Genomic DNA, 20043 nt, shown 5'->3' with positions numbered 1-20043 from the left:
TTCGAGGGCACCCGCCAACACAAGCTCAACCCCAAACTGCCGGAGCCCCAGCTTCTCCCCCAGCCTGCCTGGCTCCGGCGTCCTCTCGTCGGTCGGTGATGTTCCGAGTGGTCTTACACTGCCTAAGCCCAAGCTCGCGACTGGCTGCTCCCTCCCATGCCCAGCTCCCTGTCATTCAGAGGGTGTGCCTTGTTCCACTGGACATCTTTGGACCTGATGACACACTGCCCACTGGAGCCTTGGTCCGCCTAGGGCTTGCTCCTGGTGGTCACGCTTGGACATGTGTGTGAGTAGGGTGTTCACAGGCAGCGCCAAAGGGACATGCGCTGTTGGAAACCCTTTGGACCTCCCTCCTCCCCAGCCCTGGCAGCAGCTCATCTTGATTGCCCACGGCCACCTCTCCAGGGGACCTGGGTGTGGAATCATCTAGACCAGGTCACCAGCTCCTCCCTGAAGGAGAATCTCGGCACCCAGGAGGGAGGAGGGAGCGTCCTGGGGCGGTGTGGCACCCTGGGCCCCTCCTAGACCCGCCGGCAGCAGCCCAGCGGCCTTGTCCTTGAGCCCACGGCTACCCTCGCAGTGCTGTGCATCTCAACTGTGTGGTGTAATCCCCACCTGCCTCCTTCTCGAGGTCCGGGAAAACTGAGGAATCCGTCTCTGTTCCAGAGTCACAAAACCCTGCGTCCACTCGGCCCGTCTCCTGAGCAGGTGTGGTGGAGCAGGCATTCGTAAGAGACGCTTTGCTGAGAACTCTCCAGAACCATGGCTTCTTCCACTGTCACCAGCTTGTGATGAGGTCCTCCTGAGTCCCAATAAGGCTCCCGTGCCTCAGGAAAGTCTGACAGACCCCAGGCACCCCGAGGAGATAATGGACCATGGACGTTCCCATGAGGTGGCCGTCCCTGAGGTCTGAGATGTCCGAGGGTCTGAAGGAAGCTATGGCCTCCTGCCCTCGAGGACCTCCCTGCCCCAGGACACAGGTGGTCAGGGGCCCAGGGCCGATGCTTATCTACAGCTCCCGTCCCCCCTGCCCCTGCCCTGGGGCCAGCACCAGGCAGGGCCACTGGACAGGCCAGGAAGCCCCGAGGCCCCAGGAAGGCAAACTGATCAGCCTTTTCTGCACTGAGAGGCGATCACAGAGGGCCCAGGAGCAGGACCGGGCGTGGCCAGCCAACACAGCCCCTCCACCTTCCCTGCGGGAGCCTGAGGACCTGAACCACAGCACTGTGCTGCTCGGGGAGCTGGGGGCCGTGGCTGGGCAGACAGAGGCCCTGCTCTCCTGCACCCAGGACCTGGCTGTCCCTGCCCACCGCCACCCTCCAGGCTTCCCTGCCGCCCGCCTGTCACATCCTCACCGCCCCTGAGGTTCCTGCCTTGAGTTCACCTCTTGGGCTTTGGCACTTGGTCTCCTCTGCTCTGCACCTTTGCTGCTGCAGAATTCAGTGTCCGTCACAGGAGTCCTCGGGGCTACCATCTGAGGATCAGCGAGGTTTTTCCTTTGCACCCACAGCACCCAGTGAAGTGTGTTGGTAGGTGGATAAGTGGATCAGTTCTAGAAGGTTCTGGAAGAAATCATCTTCCCAAACAGGGTCGCAGGTGGCAGATGGCAGGTGGAGCATCCACCCCTCCATTGGCCAGCAGCTCAAGTGTCCAGTGAGAAGGCAGAGCCAGGCTTCCTTTTTTAAAATGTTGGTTGTTACCCACTGAAGAGGCGTCAAAGCCACTGCTGGGTTGTGGACAGGGCACGCCACATAGCCTGGCTCACAGGGGACCAGGGGCTGTTGGCAGTCCCAGGACAGTGGCCTGTACCAGCCCACACACCCTGGGTGAGACTCTGGGTTTGCAGAGGGCTGGTGTGGCCCAGCGTCCTTGCACGTGACCCCTTGCTGCAGCACTGGGAGGTCCTGGAGAGACAGGGCTGGGGACCCTGGGCGGCCCTTGTCTGCAGCTGGCTTCAGAGGTCAGGGAGCAGCCCGAGGGGAGCTGCCCCACTCATAGTTGGGGGCCCTGTCCTGGGGGCCTGGAGTCAGTTCAGCCCTGGCCAGCCGTGTTCCCCCTGCCCACCCCACATCCCACCAGCTCTCAGGGAGTGTGGACAGGGCCTGTCCTTGGACGTGGCTACTCCGTGATGGGGGGTGCCGAAACCCTGCACATTCCATGTAAGTGAACGTCCTCCGTGGGCTGTGACATGTACCTCGACCAGTCCAGCCACGAGTCCACAGGAACCCTGCTGGTGGTGTCCTGGTGTTCGTGCCCCTTAGAGCCTGAGGACACGGCCCTGGGTCCCTCTGCCCCATCCAGGAGTGGGGGGACAGCACTGCGCCACAGGGAGGGCAGCTCTGGCACGGTTCAGTTGGCCACTGTTGCCTGGGTGGTGAAGATGGGTGTGATGGGTCACCTCCTGTCCAGGCCTCCAGCTCGCTCCCTGGAGGGTCATCCTGAGAGGCTACACACACTCAGGGAGGCCACGGTTGACTTCAATAGCAAGCTGAGCACTCAGGTGGGAAACGACGCCACGGGGCCCTGAAGCAGGAGACCTCCTCCCAGAACTGCTGGTGTTCGGCGGCTTGCTCCTGGTGGCCGCCTCCAGCGTGGTGTGGCTGTGGTGTGGCAGCAGAACCCCGCACCTCAACCTCAACTGCTAGGTGGTGGGCCTCCTCCAGACGGTCCCCACACCTGGAGGCAGAGCGATGGGAAGCCAGGCTGATGGGGGAGCCTGCCAGGGCCCGGCCTGGGCCCTCTTCGCGGTCCACCTGCGGTGGAGTTCCAGAAAGACCTTCTCCACCAGAATCAGGCTGACTCAAAAACAGGAAAGCTCAGAGCTGCAACTCCTGCAGCGTGTGTGGGGGACGCACACGGCCCTCCAGGGTCTGCTTCCTGGGAGACGGAGCCCCGACAGCAGGCAGCGAGGACGGCCTGTGGGGAGGTGGCAGGAGGCTGGAGAGAGGAAGGCCTGCTCATCACCAAGCCGACTCCAGGCCAGCCTGGGGGGCTGAGGGTCACCCCTCTGCCCTGCAGACCACCTTGAGCCTTGTGCCCTGGCACACGAGGGGCTGTGGACAGCAGGTGCTGGCCCCACCCCACCCCGTCTCTGGCACAGCAGCACTCGGGGCTGAGGGCCAGTTTCTGGCAAGTTCCCAGGAGCAGCTGGTGCTGCTGTCTGGATCCCACAGTGAGAACCACAGGTGCCGTCACGCCTCCTGGTCCCACAGGTGCCACCAGCTCACCTGGAACCTTCAACCCACCAGGGCCCAAGCCCCAACCAAGATCCATGCCCTGCAGCCTGCAGGCTCCTGGGCCCAGCAGTTGTGAAGCTTGGAGACCGGAGGTCAGGGGCCATGTGCTGGAGGTCAGGGGTCATGTGCTGCAGAGACAGCTGCTGGCCCGTTTGGTTTGGGACTTGCTGGCACGAGCTCCTGAGAACCACAGGTAGACGTGGAGAGGCCGGGGCCAGGGGTCTGGAGGTGCCAGAGAGGCTGGAGTTCCTGCCTGGAGTGTCAGCGTCCTGTGGCCATGGAAACCCGGAAGCCAGCAGGTCCTGCAGGGAGCACCTGAGGGGAAGAGCAGAGGCCCAGGAGAACAGGAAGGGGGCAGCAGGCTGAGGGGGCGGGCCCAGGGGAGCCTCCACCCCAGGGGCAGGCCTGGAGGGAGGCCTGAGGACGGCTGAGGTGGCTGAGAAGGGGCAGGAGGGAGCGGCCACACTCTCAGGTAACGGTCAGCCCTGGCCTCCATGCGCCCCTGTCTCCAGGGCCAGCAGGGGTCACAGGCAGAGTCCCTGTGGGCTGTGGGGAAGTCGTGTTCATGGAGTTTTGGTGGCTGATCGCGAGGTCATGGACACTCAGGGGTCCAGCACAGAAGGGAGACTGAATTGCCTCAGGAGCATCATGCATCAGTCTGCAGGAGGCCCGAGCCAGGCCAGGACCCTCTGCCAGGGCCCCTCCAAGTGGCCATTCATCAGAGTGAAGGTCTCCAGTGTCCAGGGAACTTGTACATCACCCCCTTTTAGCACTCACCCATTTTTTAAAAATTGATTGGTGTATCTGTTTTACAGTAGACGCATTTGACACATCATTGCGCACAAGTGGAGCACACGGTGCAGAGTCACCCCAGTAAAGTGCAGTCATACATGTATATGGGGTGATAACATCTGTCTCATTCCACTGTCCTTCCATCTCCACAACCCTGACTTCTCTCACTCCCCTCCACACAATCCAAAATTCCTTCATTCTCCCTATCTCCCTACCCCACTATGGATCAGCATCTACTTACCAGAGAAAACATTCAGCTTTTGGTTTGGGGGATTGGCTTATTTCATTTAGCATGATATTCTCTAGTTTCATCCATTTACCTGCAAATGCCATGATTTTATTCTTTATTAAGGTTGAGTAATATTCCACTGTGTGCATGCACCACATTTTCTTTATCCATTCCTCTGTTGAAGGGCACCTAGGTTGGTTCCATAGTCTAGCTATTGTGAATTGAGCTGCTATAAACATTGATGTGGCTGTGTCACTGTAGTATGCTGATTTTAAATCCTTTGGGTATAAACCAAGGAGTGGGATAGCTGGGTCAAATGGTGAATCCATTCCAAGTTTTCTGAGGACTCTCCATCCAGCTTTCCATAGTAGTTGCACCTGTTTGCAGTCCCACAACAATCTACGAGTGTACCTTTTCCCCACTTCCTCACCAACACTTAATATTACTTGTATTCTTGATAATTGCCCTTCTGACTGGAGTGAGATAAAATCTTTGAGTAGTTCTGATTTGCATTTCTCTAATTACTAGAGATGTTGAACATCTTTCCTTATGTTTGTTGATTGGTTGTATTTCTTCTTCTGAAAAGTGTTCAGTTCCTTAATCCATTTATTGATTGGGTGTTTTTTGGTGTTAAGTTTTTTTAGTTCTTTATAAAGATTCATATATTCTAGAGATTAGTGCTCTATCTGAGGTGTGTGTGGTGAAGATTTTCTCCCACTCTGTAGGCTCTTTTCACACTATTGATGAGAAGAAGCTTTTTAGTTTGAATCCATCCTATTCATTGATCCTTGTTTTGACTCTTGCACTTTAGGAGTCTTGTTAAGGAAGTCAGATCCTAGGCTGACGTGGTAAAGATTTGAGCCTGTATTTTCTTCTATTAGGCATAGGGTCTCTGCTCTACTGCCTAAGTCTTTGATCTACTTTGAGTTGATTTTTGTGCAGGGTGAGAGATAGATGTTCACTTTCGTCCTGCTACATATGGATTTCCAGTTTTCCCAGCACCATTTGTTGAATAGGCTATCTGTTCTTCAATATGTGTTTTTGGCACCTAATATGTCTAGTATGAGATGACTGTATTTATGTGGGTTTGTCTTTGTATCTTCTATTCTGTACCATTGGTCTACATGTCTATTCTGTAGTAAAGCTTAAGGTCTGGTATTGTGATGCCTCCTGCTTCACTCTTCTTGCTAAAGACTGCCTTGGCTATTCTGGGTCTCTTATTTTTCCAATTGAATTTCATGATTGCTTTTTCTAGTTCTATGAAGAATGTCATTGGGATTTTTATAGGAATTGCATTGAATCTATATAACAGTTTTGGTAGAATAACCTTTTTGACTATATTAATTCTGCCTATCTAGGAGCAAGGGAGATCTTTACATTTTCTGAGGTCTTCTTCAATTTCTTTCTTTAGTATTCTATATTTTTCATTGTAGAAGTCTTTCACTCTTATGTTAGATTGATTCTCAGGTTGTTTTTTTTTTTTTTGAGGCTATTGAGAATGGCGTGGTTTTTCTAATTTCTCTTGCAGTGGATTCATAGCTTATGTATAGAAATGTATTTGACTTATGGGTATGGATTTTTATATCATGCTACTTTGCTGAATTCATTTATGAGTTCTAGAAGTTTTCTAGAGGAATTTTTTTTTTATCTTCTAAATTTAGCATCATGTCATCAGCAAACAGGGGCAGTTTGAGTTGTTCTTTTCCTATTCATATCCCTTTAATTCCTTTCTACTAATTGCTCTGGCCAGTGTTTCAAGGACTATGTTGAATAGAAGTGGTGAAAGAGGGCATCTCTGTCTTGTTCCAGTTTTTAGAGAGAATGCTTTCAATTTTTCTCCACTTAGAATGATGTTGGACTTGGGCTTAGCATAGATAGCTTTTACAATGTTGAGGTATGTTCCTACTGTCCCTAGTTTTTCTAGTGTTTTGAACATGAAGAGGTGCTGTATTTTGTCAAATGCTTTCTCTGCATCTATTGATATGATCATATGATTCTTGTCTATAAGTCTATTGATGTGATGAAATATGTTTATGTTTATTGTTTTCTGTATGTTGAACCAACCTTGCATCCCTGGGATGAATCCCACTTGATCATGCTACAGTATCTTTTTAATATGTTTTTGTATGCAATTTGCCAAATTTTTATTGAGAATTTTTGTGTCTATGCTCATCAGGAATACTGATCTGAAGTTTTCATTCTTTGATGTGTCTTTGTCTGGTTTTGGAATCAGGATGACACTGGCTTCATGGATTGAGTTTGGTAGGGTTCCCTCCTTTTCTATTTCATGGAATAATTTGAGGAGTATTGGTGTTAATGGTGTTAATTCTTCTTTGTAAGTCTTGTAGAACCCGGTTGAGAATCCGTCTGGTCCCAGGCTTTTCCTAGTTGGTAAACTTTTGATGTGTCGTCTATTTCCTTGCTTGAAATTGATCTGTTTAAATTGTGTATGTCCTGATTCAGTTAGGCAGATCATATGCCTCTAGAAATTTGTCAGTGTCTTCTGGATTTTCTGTTTTACTGGAATATAAATTTTCAAAATAGTTTCTAATTATCTTCTCTGTTTCAATAGTGTCTGCCATGATATTTCCTTTTTCATCACAAAACTTAGAAATTTGAGTTTTCTCTCCTTTTTTTCACATATCTTATTTTTTAGTTATAGATGGACACAATTATCTTTATTTTATTTTTATGTGGTGCTGAGGATTGAACCCAGGGCCTCGTGCATGCTGGGCATGCGATCTACCGCTGAGCCACAACCCCAGCCCTCTCTCCTTTTTGTTAGGATGGCTAAGGGTTTATCAATTTTATTTATTTTTTCAAAGAACCAGCTTTTTGTTTTGTTAGTTTTTCAGTTGTTTCTTTTGTTTCAATGTCATTGAATTCCAGCCCTGATATTAATTATTTCCTGTCTTCTGTTACTTTTGGTGTTGGTTTATTCTTCTTTTTCTAGAGCTTTGAGCTGCAATGTCAGATCATTTATTTGTTCATTTTTTATTCTTTTAATGAATGAGGTCAATGCAATGAACTTTCCTCTTAGCACTGCCTTGGTGTCCCAGAGATTTCGATAAGTGGTATCAGAGTTCTCATTTACCTCTCAGAATTGTTCTTATCTCCTCCCTGATGGCTTCTGTATCCATGCGTCATTCAGTAGCGAATTGTTTAGTCTCCAGGTATTGGAGTAGCTTCTCTTTTTTATTCTGTCGTTGATTTCTAATGTCATCCCATTATGGTCTGATAGAATGCAGGGTAGTATCTCTATATTTTTATTTGCTTAGACTTGCTTTGTGGCATAACATATGGTCTGTTTTGGAGAAGGATCCATGTGCTGCTGAGAAGAAAGTGTATTCACTTGTTGAAAGATGGAATATTCTGTATATGTCTGTTAAGTCTAAATTATTCATTGTATCATTGAGTTCTGTAGTTTCTTTGTTTAGTTTTTGGTTGGAAGATCTGTCCAGTGGTGATAGAGGGTGTTGAAGTCACCCAGTACTATTGTGATGTGGCCTATTTGATTCTTGAAATTGAGAAGGGTTTATTGGTATACATTGTTTGGGGCATAGGTATTTATGATGGTTTTGTCTGGTTGATGTATGGGTCCCTTAAGCAGTATGAAATGACCTTCTTTATCCCTTCTGACTATATTTGGCTTGACATCCACTTTATCTGATCTGAGGATGGAAACCCCGTTGGCTTCTGCAGTCCATGGAGTGGTATGATTTTTCCCAACCTTTCACCTTCCGTCTGTGGATGTCTTTTCCTATGAGATGAGTCTCTTGAAGGCAGCATATTGTTGGGTCTTTTTTTTAATCCAATCTGCCAGTCTCTGTATTTTAATTGATGAGGTTAGGCCATTAACATTCAGGGTTATTACTGAAATATGGTGGGCATTCCCAGTCATTTTGGTTTATTTTTGGTTTTCAACTTGACTTGGTTTCTCCTTTGATTGGCTTTTTCTTTAGTGCAGTTCCTCCCTTTGCTGATTTTCATTGTTTTTTTTTAAATTTCTTCTCATGGAATATTTTGCCAAGAATGCTCTGTAGTGCAGGCTTTCTGTTGTAACTTGTGTTTATCATGGAAGGTCTTTATTTCATCTTCAAATCTGAAGCTTCATTTTGCTGGGTAGAAGATTCTTGGTTGGCACCCACTGTCTTTCAGAGCCTGGTAGACGTCCTCTGCCTCTCCTTCCCTGGCGCCTCCTCCACGTTGGCACATGGCCTCCAGCACTCTGGAAGTGCCCGCCTGACCTCAGTGTTTGACTCTCTGATTCTGGGGAATGCATTTGCAGTAACTGGCAAATACGGAGGAATTTCCTCACCAAGAAAGGGATCTTTCTCCCTGAATCCTAGGGACTGCTCTGTCCTCCCCACTCCAAGGAACCCACCCTGAGGCTGGAGACCTGGGGCTGGCGGGGATGGGCCCCACGACCCCACCCTGAATTAGCTCTGCCCCCTCCACCCCGTCAGCCCCTGGTGCCCCGCCCATCCACTACAGCCAGGGAGCTTGAGGGTCTGTCCCCCAGCCCCGCTTACCCTGGCATTAGCTAGAACCTCTTGTGCAGGAAGATTGCAGCCTGCCCTGACGCCGCGCGGTCACAGGCTGGCTTTTCACAGGCTGTTCACCAGCTTCCCAGGCATCCTCTCGGGCGTTGCCAGTCGGCCAGGCGACGCTCACGGCCCACGACACTCCCGCTTCTTGGCTTCGTTTCGTCAGCCCAGAGCCGAGCTTCTTTAGGTGGAACATGAGAATGTGTACGGATCACCTCGTTCCTCGTGATTCCTACTTTTCTTGTCTTGGTAGCAGAGTCCCAGAACCAAAACAGAGTCACTGATGTCTCGGGACCTAGCCCGTAGTTCTGTCCTGCAGACCACCAAGCTCTCCCCATCACCTGGGCCCTCAGGGCGGTCCTGGGAAGGAGCTGGCCTTCCCACCCTGCCTGGGGGCCGCCCTGCAGCTGCCTCCTGCTCCCTCCAGCTGTCCTGGGAAAGGGAAGGAGGGCCTTTCAGCTGCAGGTGGGGAGCTTCCTGTCTTCTTCAGTTTTCAAATAAACTTGCTGCTTTTCAGCTTGGTTTTTATTTCTTAGTCTATTTAGGAAATATGTTGACTTCGCAAATTGCCCTCTTCCTTCACATTTTATAATTGCATGAATCGTGTTCAATGCACCAGGGACTTGGGCATGCCCTGCGCTTGCTGTAGTGCTCACACCAGTTTCCTGGCAATCAGTCACTCACCCAACAGATACTTAGTGGCTCCCACCTCTGGTCTCAGGGTGTTGTGTTTGGATCAGAAGGTCCCCAAGAGGCTCCTGTGTCGAGGCCTGGTCCCTGGAGCAGGTTCAGAGGTAGAGTTTTTAGGCAGTGACAGGATCGTGACAGCAGTGACCTATCCAGGTGATGGGCTGATCATCTGAATGGAAGACCAGGCGGGGCCCACAGGTGGGGCATGGCGGGGAGAGGGGGTCACTGGAGCTGCCCTTGGGGACCGCCTCTGGTTGCTGGCTCTTCTCTGACCCCCTGCTTCCTGGCTGCTGTGCTCTGAGCTGCTTTCCTCCCGGTGCCCTTCAGCCACAAGCTGGGCATCAGCGCACCTTGAGCCCAGACCATCCTTCCTCCCCTGAGTCGCCCTGGTCGGGTGCTGGGTCACCGCGAGGCAGAGCTGAGCCCAGGAGGCGCCTCTGTGGCTGTCCTGCGCACTGTTGACGCTGGTGGGCAGAAGCCCTGCTCTCTTGCCAACAGGATTTCCTAACTACTGAGGTCCCTGTGGACCAGGGGGCCAGGCCTCGGTGGAGCTGGGGCCGTGTGGAGGGCAGGCCCCTGTGAGTTGGGATAGCGAGTAGGGTGCCCAGGAAAGGGACAGGCGCCCTCAAGGCAGGCCCTGTCTCAGAGGCCCCTGGTGTCCTGAGGAGTCCTAGAGCAGCAGGCTGTGGGCAAGGTGGTGCCAGGGACCTGGAGTCCCAGCGCAAGCCTCATGTGCCGCCGGGCATGGCCCCTCTACGGAAGTCTGTCTGACAATCACATCACCACAGCGCCCGCTTCTCAGCCTGATTCCTGTCCCCGGAGACCAGGTTCACGTCCCCACAGCCCAGAGACCCCAGAGGCTGCTCACTCCCTCTCCCTGAAAGAGCTCCCCGGCTACTAGTGCTCTGCCTGGGTCCTGGAAAGTCAGCCCTGGACAGGGCCTGGCCGACCACACACGGTCAGTCTCCACCTCAGCAGCCCCATCACTGGACTGCTTCACAAGGGCCTGTGGTCTGAAGTTTTTGCCTCAGCTCTGCCCCAAGTGTCCTCTTACCTCATTCCTTGAAGAGTCCAATAGGATGTGCAGGGGCTGCTGGCACCCTGCTGACCTGCGCTCCAGAGCAGGCAGTGTGGCCCTGAGGGCTGACCCTCTGACCTGCGCTCCAGAGCAGGCAGTGTGGCCCTGAGAGCTGACCCTCTGACCTGCGCTATAGAGCAGACAGTGTGGCCCTGAGAGCTGACCCTGCTGACCTGCGCTATAGAGCAGGCAGTGTGGCCCTGAGGGCTGACCCTCTGACCTGCGCTCCAGAGCAGGCAGTGTGGCCCTGAGGGCTGACCCTGCTGACCTGCGCTCCAGAGCAGGCAGTGTGGCCCTGAGGGCTGACCCTCTGACCTGCGCTCCAGAGCAGGCAGTGTGGCCCTGAGAGCTGACCCTCTGACCTGCGCTCCAGAGCAGGCAGTGTGGCCCTGAGAGCTGACCCTCTGACCTGCGCTCCAGAGCAGGCAGTGTGGCCCTGAGGGCTGACCCTCTGACCTGCGCTCCAGAGCAGGCAGTGTGGCCCTGAGGGCTGACCCTCTGACCTGCGCTTCAGAGCAGGCAGTGTGGCCCTGAGGGCTGACCCTGCTGACCTGCGCTCCAGAGCAGGCAGTGTGGCCCTGAGAGCTGACCCTCTGACCTGCGCTCCAGAGCAGGCAGTGTGGCCCTGAGGGCTGACCCTCTGACCTGCGCTCCAGAGCAGGCAGTGTGGCCCTGAGGGCTGACCCTCTGACCTGCGCTATAGAGCAGGCAGTGTGGCCCTGGAGAGCTGACCCTCTGACCTGCGCTCCAGAGCAGGCAGTGTGGCCCTGAGAGCTGACCCTCTGACCTGCGCTCCAGAGCAGGCAGTGTGGCCCTGAGAGCTGACCCTCTGACCTGCGCTCCAGAGCAGGCAGTGTGGCCCTGAGAGCTGACCCTCTGACCTGTGCTCCAGAGCAGGCAGTGTGGCCCTGAGGGCTGACCCTGCTGACCTGCGCTCCAGAGCAGGCAGTGTGGCCCTGAGGGCTGACCCTCTGACCTGCGCTCCAGAGCAGGCAGTGTGGCCCTGAGGGCTGACCCTCTGACCTGCGCTCCAGAGCAGGCAGTGTGGCCCTGAGGGCTGACCCTGCTGACCTGCACTCCAGAGCAGGCAGTGTGGCCCTGAGAGCTGACCCTCTGACCTGCGCTCCAGAGCAGGCAGTGTGGCCCTGAGGGCTGACCCTCTGACCTGCGCTCCAGAGCAGGCAGTGTGGCCCTGAGGGCTGACCCTGCTGACCTGCGCTATAGAGCAGGCAGTGTGGCCCTGAGGGCTGACCCTGCTGACCTGTGCTCCAGAGCAGGCAGTGTGGCCCTGAGGGCTGACCCTGCTGACCTGCGCTCCAGAGCAGGCAGTGTGGCCCTGAGGGCTGACCCTGCTGACCTGCGCTCCAGAGCAGGCAGTGTGGCCCTGAGGGCTGACCCTGCTGACCTGCGCTATAGAGCAGGCAGTGTGGCCCTGAGGGCTGACCCTCTGACCTGCGCTCCAGAGCAGGCAGTGTGGCCCTGAGGGCTGACCCTCTGACCTGCGCTCCAGAGCAGGCAGTGTGGCCCTGAGGGCTGACCCTCTGACCTGCGCTATAGAGCAGGCAGTGTGGCCCTGAGAGCTGACCCTGCTGACCTGCGCTCCAGAGCAGGCAGTGTGGCCCTGAGGGCTGACCCTCTGACCTGCGCTCCAGAGCAGGCAGTGTGGCCCTGAGGGCTGATCCTCTGACCTGCGCTCCAGAGCAGGCAGTGTGGCCCTGAGGGCTGACCCTCTGACCTGCGCTCCAGAGCAGGCAGTGTGGCCCTGGAGAGCTGACCCTCTGACCTGCGCTCCAGAGCAGGCAGTGTGGCCCTGAGGGCTGACCCTCTGACCTGCGCTCCAGAGCAGGCAGTGTGGCCCTGGAGAGCTGACCCTCTGACCTGCGCTCCAGAGCAGGCAGTGTGGCCCTGAGAGCTGACCCTCTGACCTGCGCTCCAGAGCAGGCAGTGTGGCCCTGGAGAGCTGACCCTCTGACCTGCGCTCCAGAGCAGGCAGTGTGGCCCTGAGGGCTGACCCTGCTGACCTGCGCTCCAGAGCAGGCAGTGTGGCCCTGAGAGCTGACCCTCTGACCTGCGCTCCAGAGCAGGCAGTGTGGCCCTGAGGGCTGACCCTCTGACCTGCGCTCCAGAGCAGGCAGTCTGGCCCTGAGGGCTGACCCTCTGACCTGCGCTCCAGAGCAGGCAGTGTGGCCCTGAGGGCTGACCTCTGACCTGCGCTCCAGAGCAGGCAGTGTGGCCCTGAGGGCTGACCTCTGACCTGCGCTCCAGAGCAGGCAGTGTGGCCCTGGAGAGCTGACCCTCTGACCTGCGCTCCAGAGCAGGCAGTGTGGCCCTGGAGAGCACCCTGGGCAAACAGGGCAGAGGTGCAGGTGAGGTGGGCTCTGGACGTCCCTGGGAGAGCATCCCAGGCTGGAAGGAGTCGCACGCATCCCCTGTCTTCTTTCTGACTGTCCCGGTGTCGTCTGTGGGTGTGGAGCAGCCTGTTAATCCCGTGGTTTGGTGTGGTTGAGTGCATCAGGAACCTTGCTGATCCCACAGACAGCGCAGAGTCAGCACCTACACACATGAGCTGAGGAGGGAAAGGGAGGGGTCTCCAGAGCCCTGGGCAGGTAGGGAGGCCCGCAGCACCAAGCGGCACCCGAGAGAAGGGGACCCGCGGGGCAGAGAGATGCGGAGGGCACCCAGGAGTAGCCGGGCAGCCTCTGAAGGGAGGCCGAGGCCCTGGACCACCTGAGAAACGGGAGCGTCAGACTGAGCGCCTCCCTCTCCAAAGTCCACCTCAGAGTGCCCAAGGTGTCCTCCAGGAAGGGCTGTGGGGGGTCCTGACATTCCCGGCCTTAGCTCCCGCTCAGGCTCAGCCTGCACCCCAAGCCCTCGGGGCACATGCTCAGGTGTGCCCACTGCCCCTGCCTCGCTGGCAGATGGGGACAGAGTCTGCTGGGTGCACCTCAGGGCTCGGCACCCAGCAGAACTGCCGGAGCCGCCTCCCTCAGAACGCTCCTGGGAGCCCAAGCACGGCTGCAGGCCCCGGGGATGGGGACAGCAGCCCAGCCTTTGGCCGCCGCCCTGCTCCTCCGTGTAGCTGCCTGACGGCCCGCAGCCACCCCGGCAGCAGCCCAGCCCTCCTCCTGGTCCGCCCATCCTTCACGCCCTCCTCCGCCCACCTCTGTGCTGGGGTGGACTCGAGGCTGGAGGCCAGAGGAGGCCCCAGGGTGAGGGTCGCTTTGGCCAGGCTCTGTTGTGGTTCTGCTCCTGTGGCCTGCGGACAGATGGTGTGGGGTGGGCCTCCCTTCCCGGGGGCTCAGCACGTGGCTCCCCGGACTCAGGGACCCTCCCACACCCTAGGCACTGTCCTCCGCCATGACGTTGCCCACACACGAACACCCAGGCTGGTGGCTTCTGAGCTGTCTGTGGCCACCCCTTTTCCTGCCCCTTCCCAATCCGTGCCCTGGTGGTCCCTTGCTCAGCCAGAGCCTCTGGGGTCCACCTGCTGTTTCCCCTCATCTCAGTCATACGTGGTGAGGTGTCCAAAGGGTGACATTTCCTTTTGGTGTCACAGGGAGTGGCACTGTGACAGGGGTCCTTCTGCCTCCCAGCAGGAGCAGTGGGACCCGTGGTCCAGGGGAACGCCCTGGTATCCGGGACGTTCCCGCCGTCGCAGTGCCACAGATGTGCTGCTCCTCCTCCACAGATCGCGTTCTACGTGCTGGTGAAGGCCATCTACACCCTGGGCTACAGCGTCTCTCTGGTCTCTCTTGCCACGGGAAGCATGATCCTCTGCCTCTTCAGGTAAGCAGCGGACATCAGCAGTTCTGCCCAGAAGGGAGGCTGCCAACCTCTCCATGTGGGGTGGCACCTCTGAGGGCAGGAGGGGGTCGGCAGCCTGGCGCCCTCTGCCTGCCAGTCATGAGGTGCCTGTGGAGGGGCTCACTGGTGTGATCTAGCGCTCGGGTGTGACCCAGATACCTGGTTTCTGACCTGGGTGGGCAGTTCAGCTCCCAGGCATTAAACCCTTAGGCGTGACGCAGTGTGGAATCCCAGGCTCCGGTGGCCTCGCCCTCACCTTTGGGCTGCCGAGAGATGCTGTGTGACCCTGGACAGGTGACTCAAGCCCTCTGAGCAACTGCACCATGAGGCCCATGGAGGACCTCGATGGCCGTGAGGGTCATGTTGGTGGGTCGGAAGGCCTGCAGCAGGCGCCTCGGGGACATGCCTGGAATGAGCTGGCTGGTGCCCTCACACTGCACCCTCTGCAGGCCTCTGCTGGCTGGTGGGCACTTGCAGCCAGCGCTGGGCTTGAATTCCAGTCTTCACCCCACCACCCTGAGGCACCCACCGCCCCCAGGCACTTGGCCTTCTCCGCGCTCTCCTCACGGTGAACAGCTTGGAAATGTGGAGGGGAAAGGAGGCCTCCGTGGGCTGTGCCTGGAATTCTGCCGGCTTCCTCGACTCTCCTGCCTCCACACACCCTGGACCAGGGAGGCAGAGGGGCTGGCTCCAGGGCCACCCACTCCGGTGCCCTGGGAAGCGCTGGCCTCAGGGCGGCCGTCAGAGGCCCTGAGGGGAGGTGCTGGCAACGTGCACCTCCGCGTGTCATGGGTCCTGTTTGGTGACCCAGGAGGAGCGTTGGTGAGGCAGCTTGTTTCCTACTGTCCCTGACAAAAGTGGCTGTGTCCTGGGAGTGCGGACTTCCTACCTGTTGGGTCAGGGCACACCTCAGAGTACCTATAGAACTCTGGCTGTCAGAAGGACGGCCACCAAGATGTAAAAGGACAACCTGGAAATTTGTTTAAGTCATGGGAAGGGAAAAGACCTCAGGCTCATGGTGAGCACCTCCTGTTTGTTCCAGGTCCCTGAGATGAACTGGTGTGATAAGTGGGTGAGTATGGGTGTTACGGCACTCTGTGCCTCGTGGTCAAAGGGAGCACCCAATTAGGTCTTCCCCAGGCAGAACCCAAGAGAGACCAAGGAAGCAGTCATCAAAGGTCAAGCTCAATGCAGCGCTCAAACCAACTTGGTGGGTCTGGCAGACCCAAGAGGTGGAATAATACAGCACCCACCAGGCAGGCCAGCGTGGACACCGGAGCCCACACACCACATGAGCAGGTGCAGGATAGGGTGTGGGTGGGGTGAAAACACTAACAGGTCAGGAGCTTCTGACGCCTGAGCTGGAGGACCTCAGGGGACAGGGCAGTGGAGGCTTTGAGTGCAAGAGGAGGATGGTCAGTGCCCTGGGCAGGTGGACCCGGCAAGGCTTGCAGGGGAGCAGGAGAAAGCTGTCAGAGCCTCAGGGAGTCCTGAGGGGCTGCACAGAGGGGGCAGCGGCTGCGGGGGCAGAGGAGCTACGGCCTCCAGGAAGGCCACGAAGCCGCCCGTGTAAGTTTAATGTTCCAGTAGCTCCTTTCTAAATAGAAAGAAGTCAGTGAAATCGATTTTAATAAAACCTTTTATTTAAGTCATTAGATACAAAATACTGTGGGTTCAACACGTAACCAAGGAAGAGCACTCCAGGAGTGTGGGACACACCCGTGCCCGCGGGTCTTGGGTGCAGTTTGCTTGTGCAGCAGAGCTCAGTGTGGCTGCTGCCTGCTCCTGGAACCCCCAATCTGCATGGAGGCCCTGTAAGCACACAGCCAAACGTCACCTGAACACGAAAGGCCTTTTAGCAAGGGAATCTGGTACAAAACGTCATTTTCCTTCAGTATTCCGCTTGACATTGACAAAATCAGCTCATCTTTTTTGGAATCAATTTTTTTTTGGAGCAAAAACATACGGTTTACAAGCTTTCTGTCCAAATTAAGTGAACTTGCTGACTCTTGCTGTTAGCTTAGTCTTATTAATGTTGAGTTTAATGGAGCAATGAGTGAATTGGTATTGAACTCTAAATTTATTGTATGAAAAGAGTGTTCCTCACATTTCTATGATATTTTCCAGGTGTGTGAGCTGCTGTTCTGATCAGAGCTCTCTCCTAGTGATTGAGGCAGAATGGCATATCAGGCCATCAGTTGTGCAGGCTTCATGTCCACACAGCGCCCAGCTCCATCACAAAGGCCTGGAACACCTCTTGTTGCCCCAGGAAGTGAATCTGGCCACAGCCGAGGAGTCTTGAAGGACAGTGCCCACAGGCACTGGCCAAGGACAGGCGCTCGGGGCCTCTCCTGGTGCTGGGCTGGGCACGAACCCCCTGACTCATAGCTTTTGTGGGTGCCCTGAAAGAGCTCGACAGGAGCACACCTTCCATTGTGTCCTCCAGGGTCCACTCCTTGACGACTAAGAGGGAACTTTCCAGATTCAATATGCATTTACTGAAAACACCTCACCTTACCCACCTACCACCCCCGAACCTCAGTGTGGTGAAGAGCTCGCCGTCCTCACCACAGCGCATCCCGTCTCCGACCCGCATGGAGCTGCAGGGGTCCTCTCCAGCCTCCACACTGCCCTGCTCTGGGTGAAACCAGTGTCCCTGTGATTCTGTATCAGTAGCCACCATCATTTCAAATCGTAAAACTTACCCACACTTTTATTTTTTAAACTACAAAAATAATAATAGTTAACAAATATTTCCATTTAATACCCAAACGTGATTTACACAAATATTACTAAAACTCATGCTGTCACCAAAAACTATTCATATATTACAATCTTCCATTCATGCTTAGAAAAAAAACATGCAAACCAAGTCAATCAGTCGACATCAGCTAGGTCTGCAGCACTTACACAGGATGCCAGGAGCGCTGGTGCCCGACCCCCTGCAGAGCCTCGTGCCAAGCACACCCTGCAGACTTCCCCCACACACATACACCCCACAGAGCTCCCCACACACACACCCTGCAGAGCTCCCACACACACACCCTGCAGAGCTCCCCACACACACACCCTGCAGAACTCCCCCCACACACACACCCCACAGAGCTCCCACACACACACACACACACCCTGCAGAGCTCCCCACACACACACCCTGCAGAGCTCCCCACACACACACACACCCTGCAGAGCTCCCACACACACACACACCCTGCAGAGCTCCCACACACACACACACCCTGCAGAGCTCCCACACACACACACACCCTGCAGAGCTCCCCACACACACACCCTGCAGAACTCCCCCCACACACACACCCTGCAGAGCTCCCCACACACACACCCTGCAGAGCTCCCACACACACACCCTGCAGAGCTCCCCCACACACACACCCTGCAGAGCTCCCCACACACACACACCCCACAGAGCTCCCACACACACACACACACCCTGCAGAGCTCCCCACACACACACCCTGCAGAGCTCCCCCCACACACACAAACCCTGCAGAGCTCCCCACACACACACACACCCTGCAGAGCTCCCCCCACACACACCCTGCAGAGCTCCCCACACACACACACACCCTGCAGAGCTCCCCCCCACACACCCTGGAGAGCTCCCCACATACACACACACCCTGCAGAGCTCCCCACACACACACCCTGCAGAGCTCCCCACACACACACACACCCTGCAGAGCTCCCCACACACACACACACACCCTGCAGAGCTCCCACACACACACACACCCTGCAGAGCTCCCCACACACACACACACCCTGCAGAGCTCCCACACACACACACACACCCTGCAGAGCTCCCACACACACACACACCCTGCAGAGCTCCCCACACACACACACACACCCTGCAGAGCTCCCACACACACACACACACCCTGCAGAGCTCCCCACACACACACACACACCCTGCAGAGCTCACACACACACACACACACCCTGCAGAGCTCCCACACACACACACACCCTGCAGAGCTCCCACACACACACACACCCTGCAGAGCTCACACACACACACATACCCTGCAGAGCTCCCCACACATACCCTGCAGAGCTCCCCACACACCCTGCACCCCAGAGTGACTAGGAGAGAGGGGTGCAGTGAAGTGGGGGCATGGACCTGTGCATCTGACTTAGCACCACAGGCACCCTTCAGGAGGGGTCAGGAAGGAGATGCCTGGGGGTCTGTGGAGGTGTGGTGCTGCGCACACCATCCTCAGTACTGGTGTTCCTGGAGGAAGTCGGTGTTGGCAGAGGGCAACCTTCCCACCTGACACAGGAACCCAGACACCGTGGGGTCAGAGCTTTTGAGACCAGTGAGGATCAACAAGCTGAGGAAAGGGGGAGCCTGGGGCTGCCGCCCCCTCTCAGAGCAGAAGAATCTGGGTGTGCATGAGACTCCAAGGGGAGACGACCTCGTCAGCCTGAATCCTGGGGCTGAGCCCAAGAGGCCAGGGTGGAGGAGCAGCCCCAGTCCAGGCTCGGCCTGCCCCACCTGCACTCTGTGAGGAAGCCCACCTGTGGCTTTGCGCTAGGCGTTTATCTTGACTCTGACCTCATGAACACTCTGAAATAAGGGCAAAGACTTTGTGCAAAAACTGTTTATCATAATGCAAAACCGGAAGCAACCTAAATCTACAATGATGGGGAAATAGTTAACTAAATTAACTTCATAAGAAGAAGCCACACAGGAGATTGCTTGAGAGTCCAGAAAACCAGCGTCTGACTGTCCCTCCCCTCCCACAGGAAGCTACACTGCACCAGGAACTACATCCACCTGAACCTGTTCCTATCCTTCATCCTGAGAGCCATCTCAGTTTTGGTCAAGGATAATGTCCTCTACTCCAGCTCGGGCACCCTGCACTGCCCCGACCAGCCATCCTCATGGGTAAGGCTGTCCCCGAGGGCAGGGCTTTCCAGGGAGGGGCAAACTCCCTAGTCCTGGCCGGGCTGAGAGACTGGGACCCTAGCCCAGGGTGCAGGTCAGCAGCAGGGGGTGGCGGGGGCGTGGGGACCAGGCCTGCCGGGGCCCTGAGCCCTGACTCCACAGACTGAGCTCCAGATGCAGACGGGCCAGCAGCAGCAGCTCCAGGGTGGGAAGTGCAGCACAGTGAGTGCCGGCTCCTGAGTCTCTGAGCAGCAGGTGCTTCCATCCAGACTGCCAGAGGAGGTCCCACACAGCACCAGATCGGGGACAGGTCATGTCTGTCAATGTGCGTGTGCAACTCTGTGATGCCAGGATAGACAATGCCAGCGACTGTGTATGGAGGCGGGGCAGCTGACCCACACTGTGCCTCTGCCAAGACTGTGTTCAGGGTGCTTGTTAGGGGCCACGGAGGATCCTAGTCAAGCTAACACAGCAAATGCTCACTGGTGCCTGCTCCATGCAGGTCTTCCCAAGTCTCTCTGCTGGTGCACAGGGCCCCACATTTGGGGTTCTGGTGCCTCCCTCCTGCTGAGGCACCAGCCCTGGGGAGCTGGGCATGGGCTTGCCTCACACTCCAGGCATGTCTTCTCCATTTTGAGGGAAAGCCTGTTAGAACTCCATGGCACATCAGCGTGGGGCCATCACGGTCCCCTGCAGGAGCTCCATTTCTTCGTGGCCTGACTCATGGTGCAGGACCGGATCAACAGAGGAGTCTG

At 55.8% G+C, this 20043-nt stretch overlaps 1 protein-coding gene across 1 annotated transcript in view; it reads left to right on the top strand.

The window, feature by feature from the left end:
- Window positions 1-20043, top strand: part of Vipr2 (vasoactive intestinal peptide receptor 2) — a 58851-nt gene that overhangs the window by 23791 nt on the left and 15017 nt on the right. Inside the window, exons 5-6 of the mRNA XM_046440896.2 lie at window positions 14261-14358; window positions 19147-19288. Of these exons, the coding sequence (XP_046296852.1) occupies window positions 14261-14358; window positions 19147-19288 (240 nt within the window). The remainder of the gene's footprint in view (window positions 1-14260; window positions 14359-19146; window positions 19289-20043) is intronic.

This window comes from Marmota monax, unplaced genomic scaffold (assembly GCF_021218885.2).
Source record: "Marmota monax isolate L192 unplaced genomic scaffold, Marmota_monax_Labrador192_F-V1.1 WCK01_AAM20220418_F8-fsc00275, whole genome shotgun sequence".
NCBI lineage: Eukaryota > Metazoa > Chordata > Mammalia > Rodentia > Sciuridae > Marmota > Marmota monax.
Note: the sequence above shows the minus strand (reverse complement) of the source record. Positions and strands in the feature narration are given on the sequence as shown.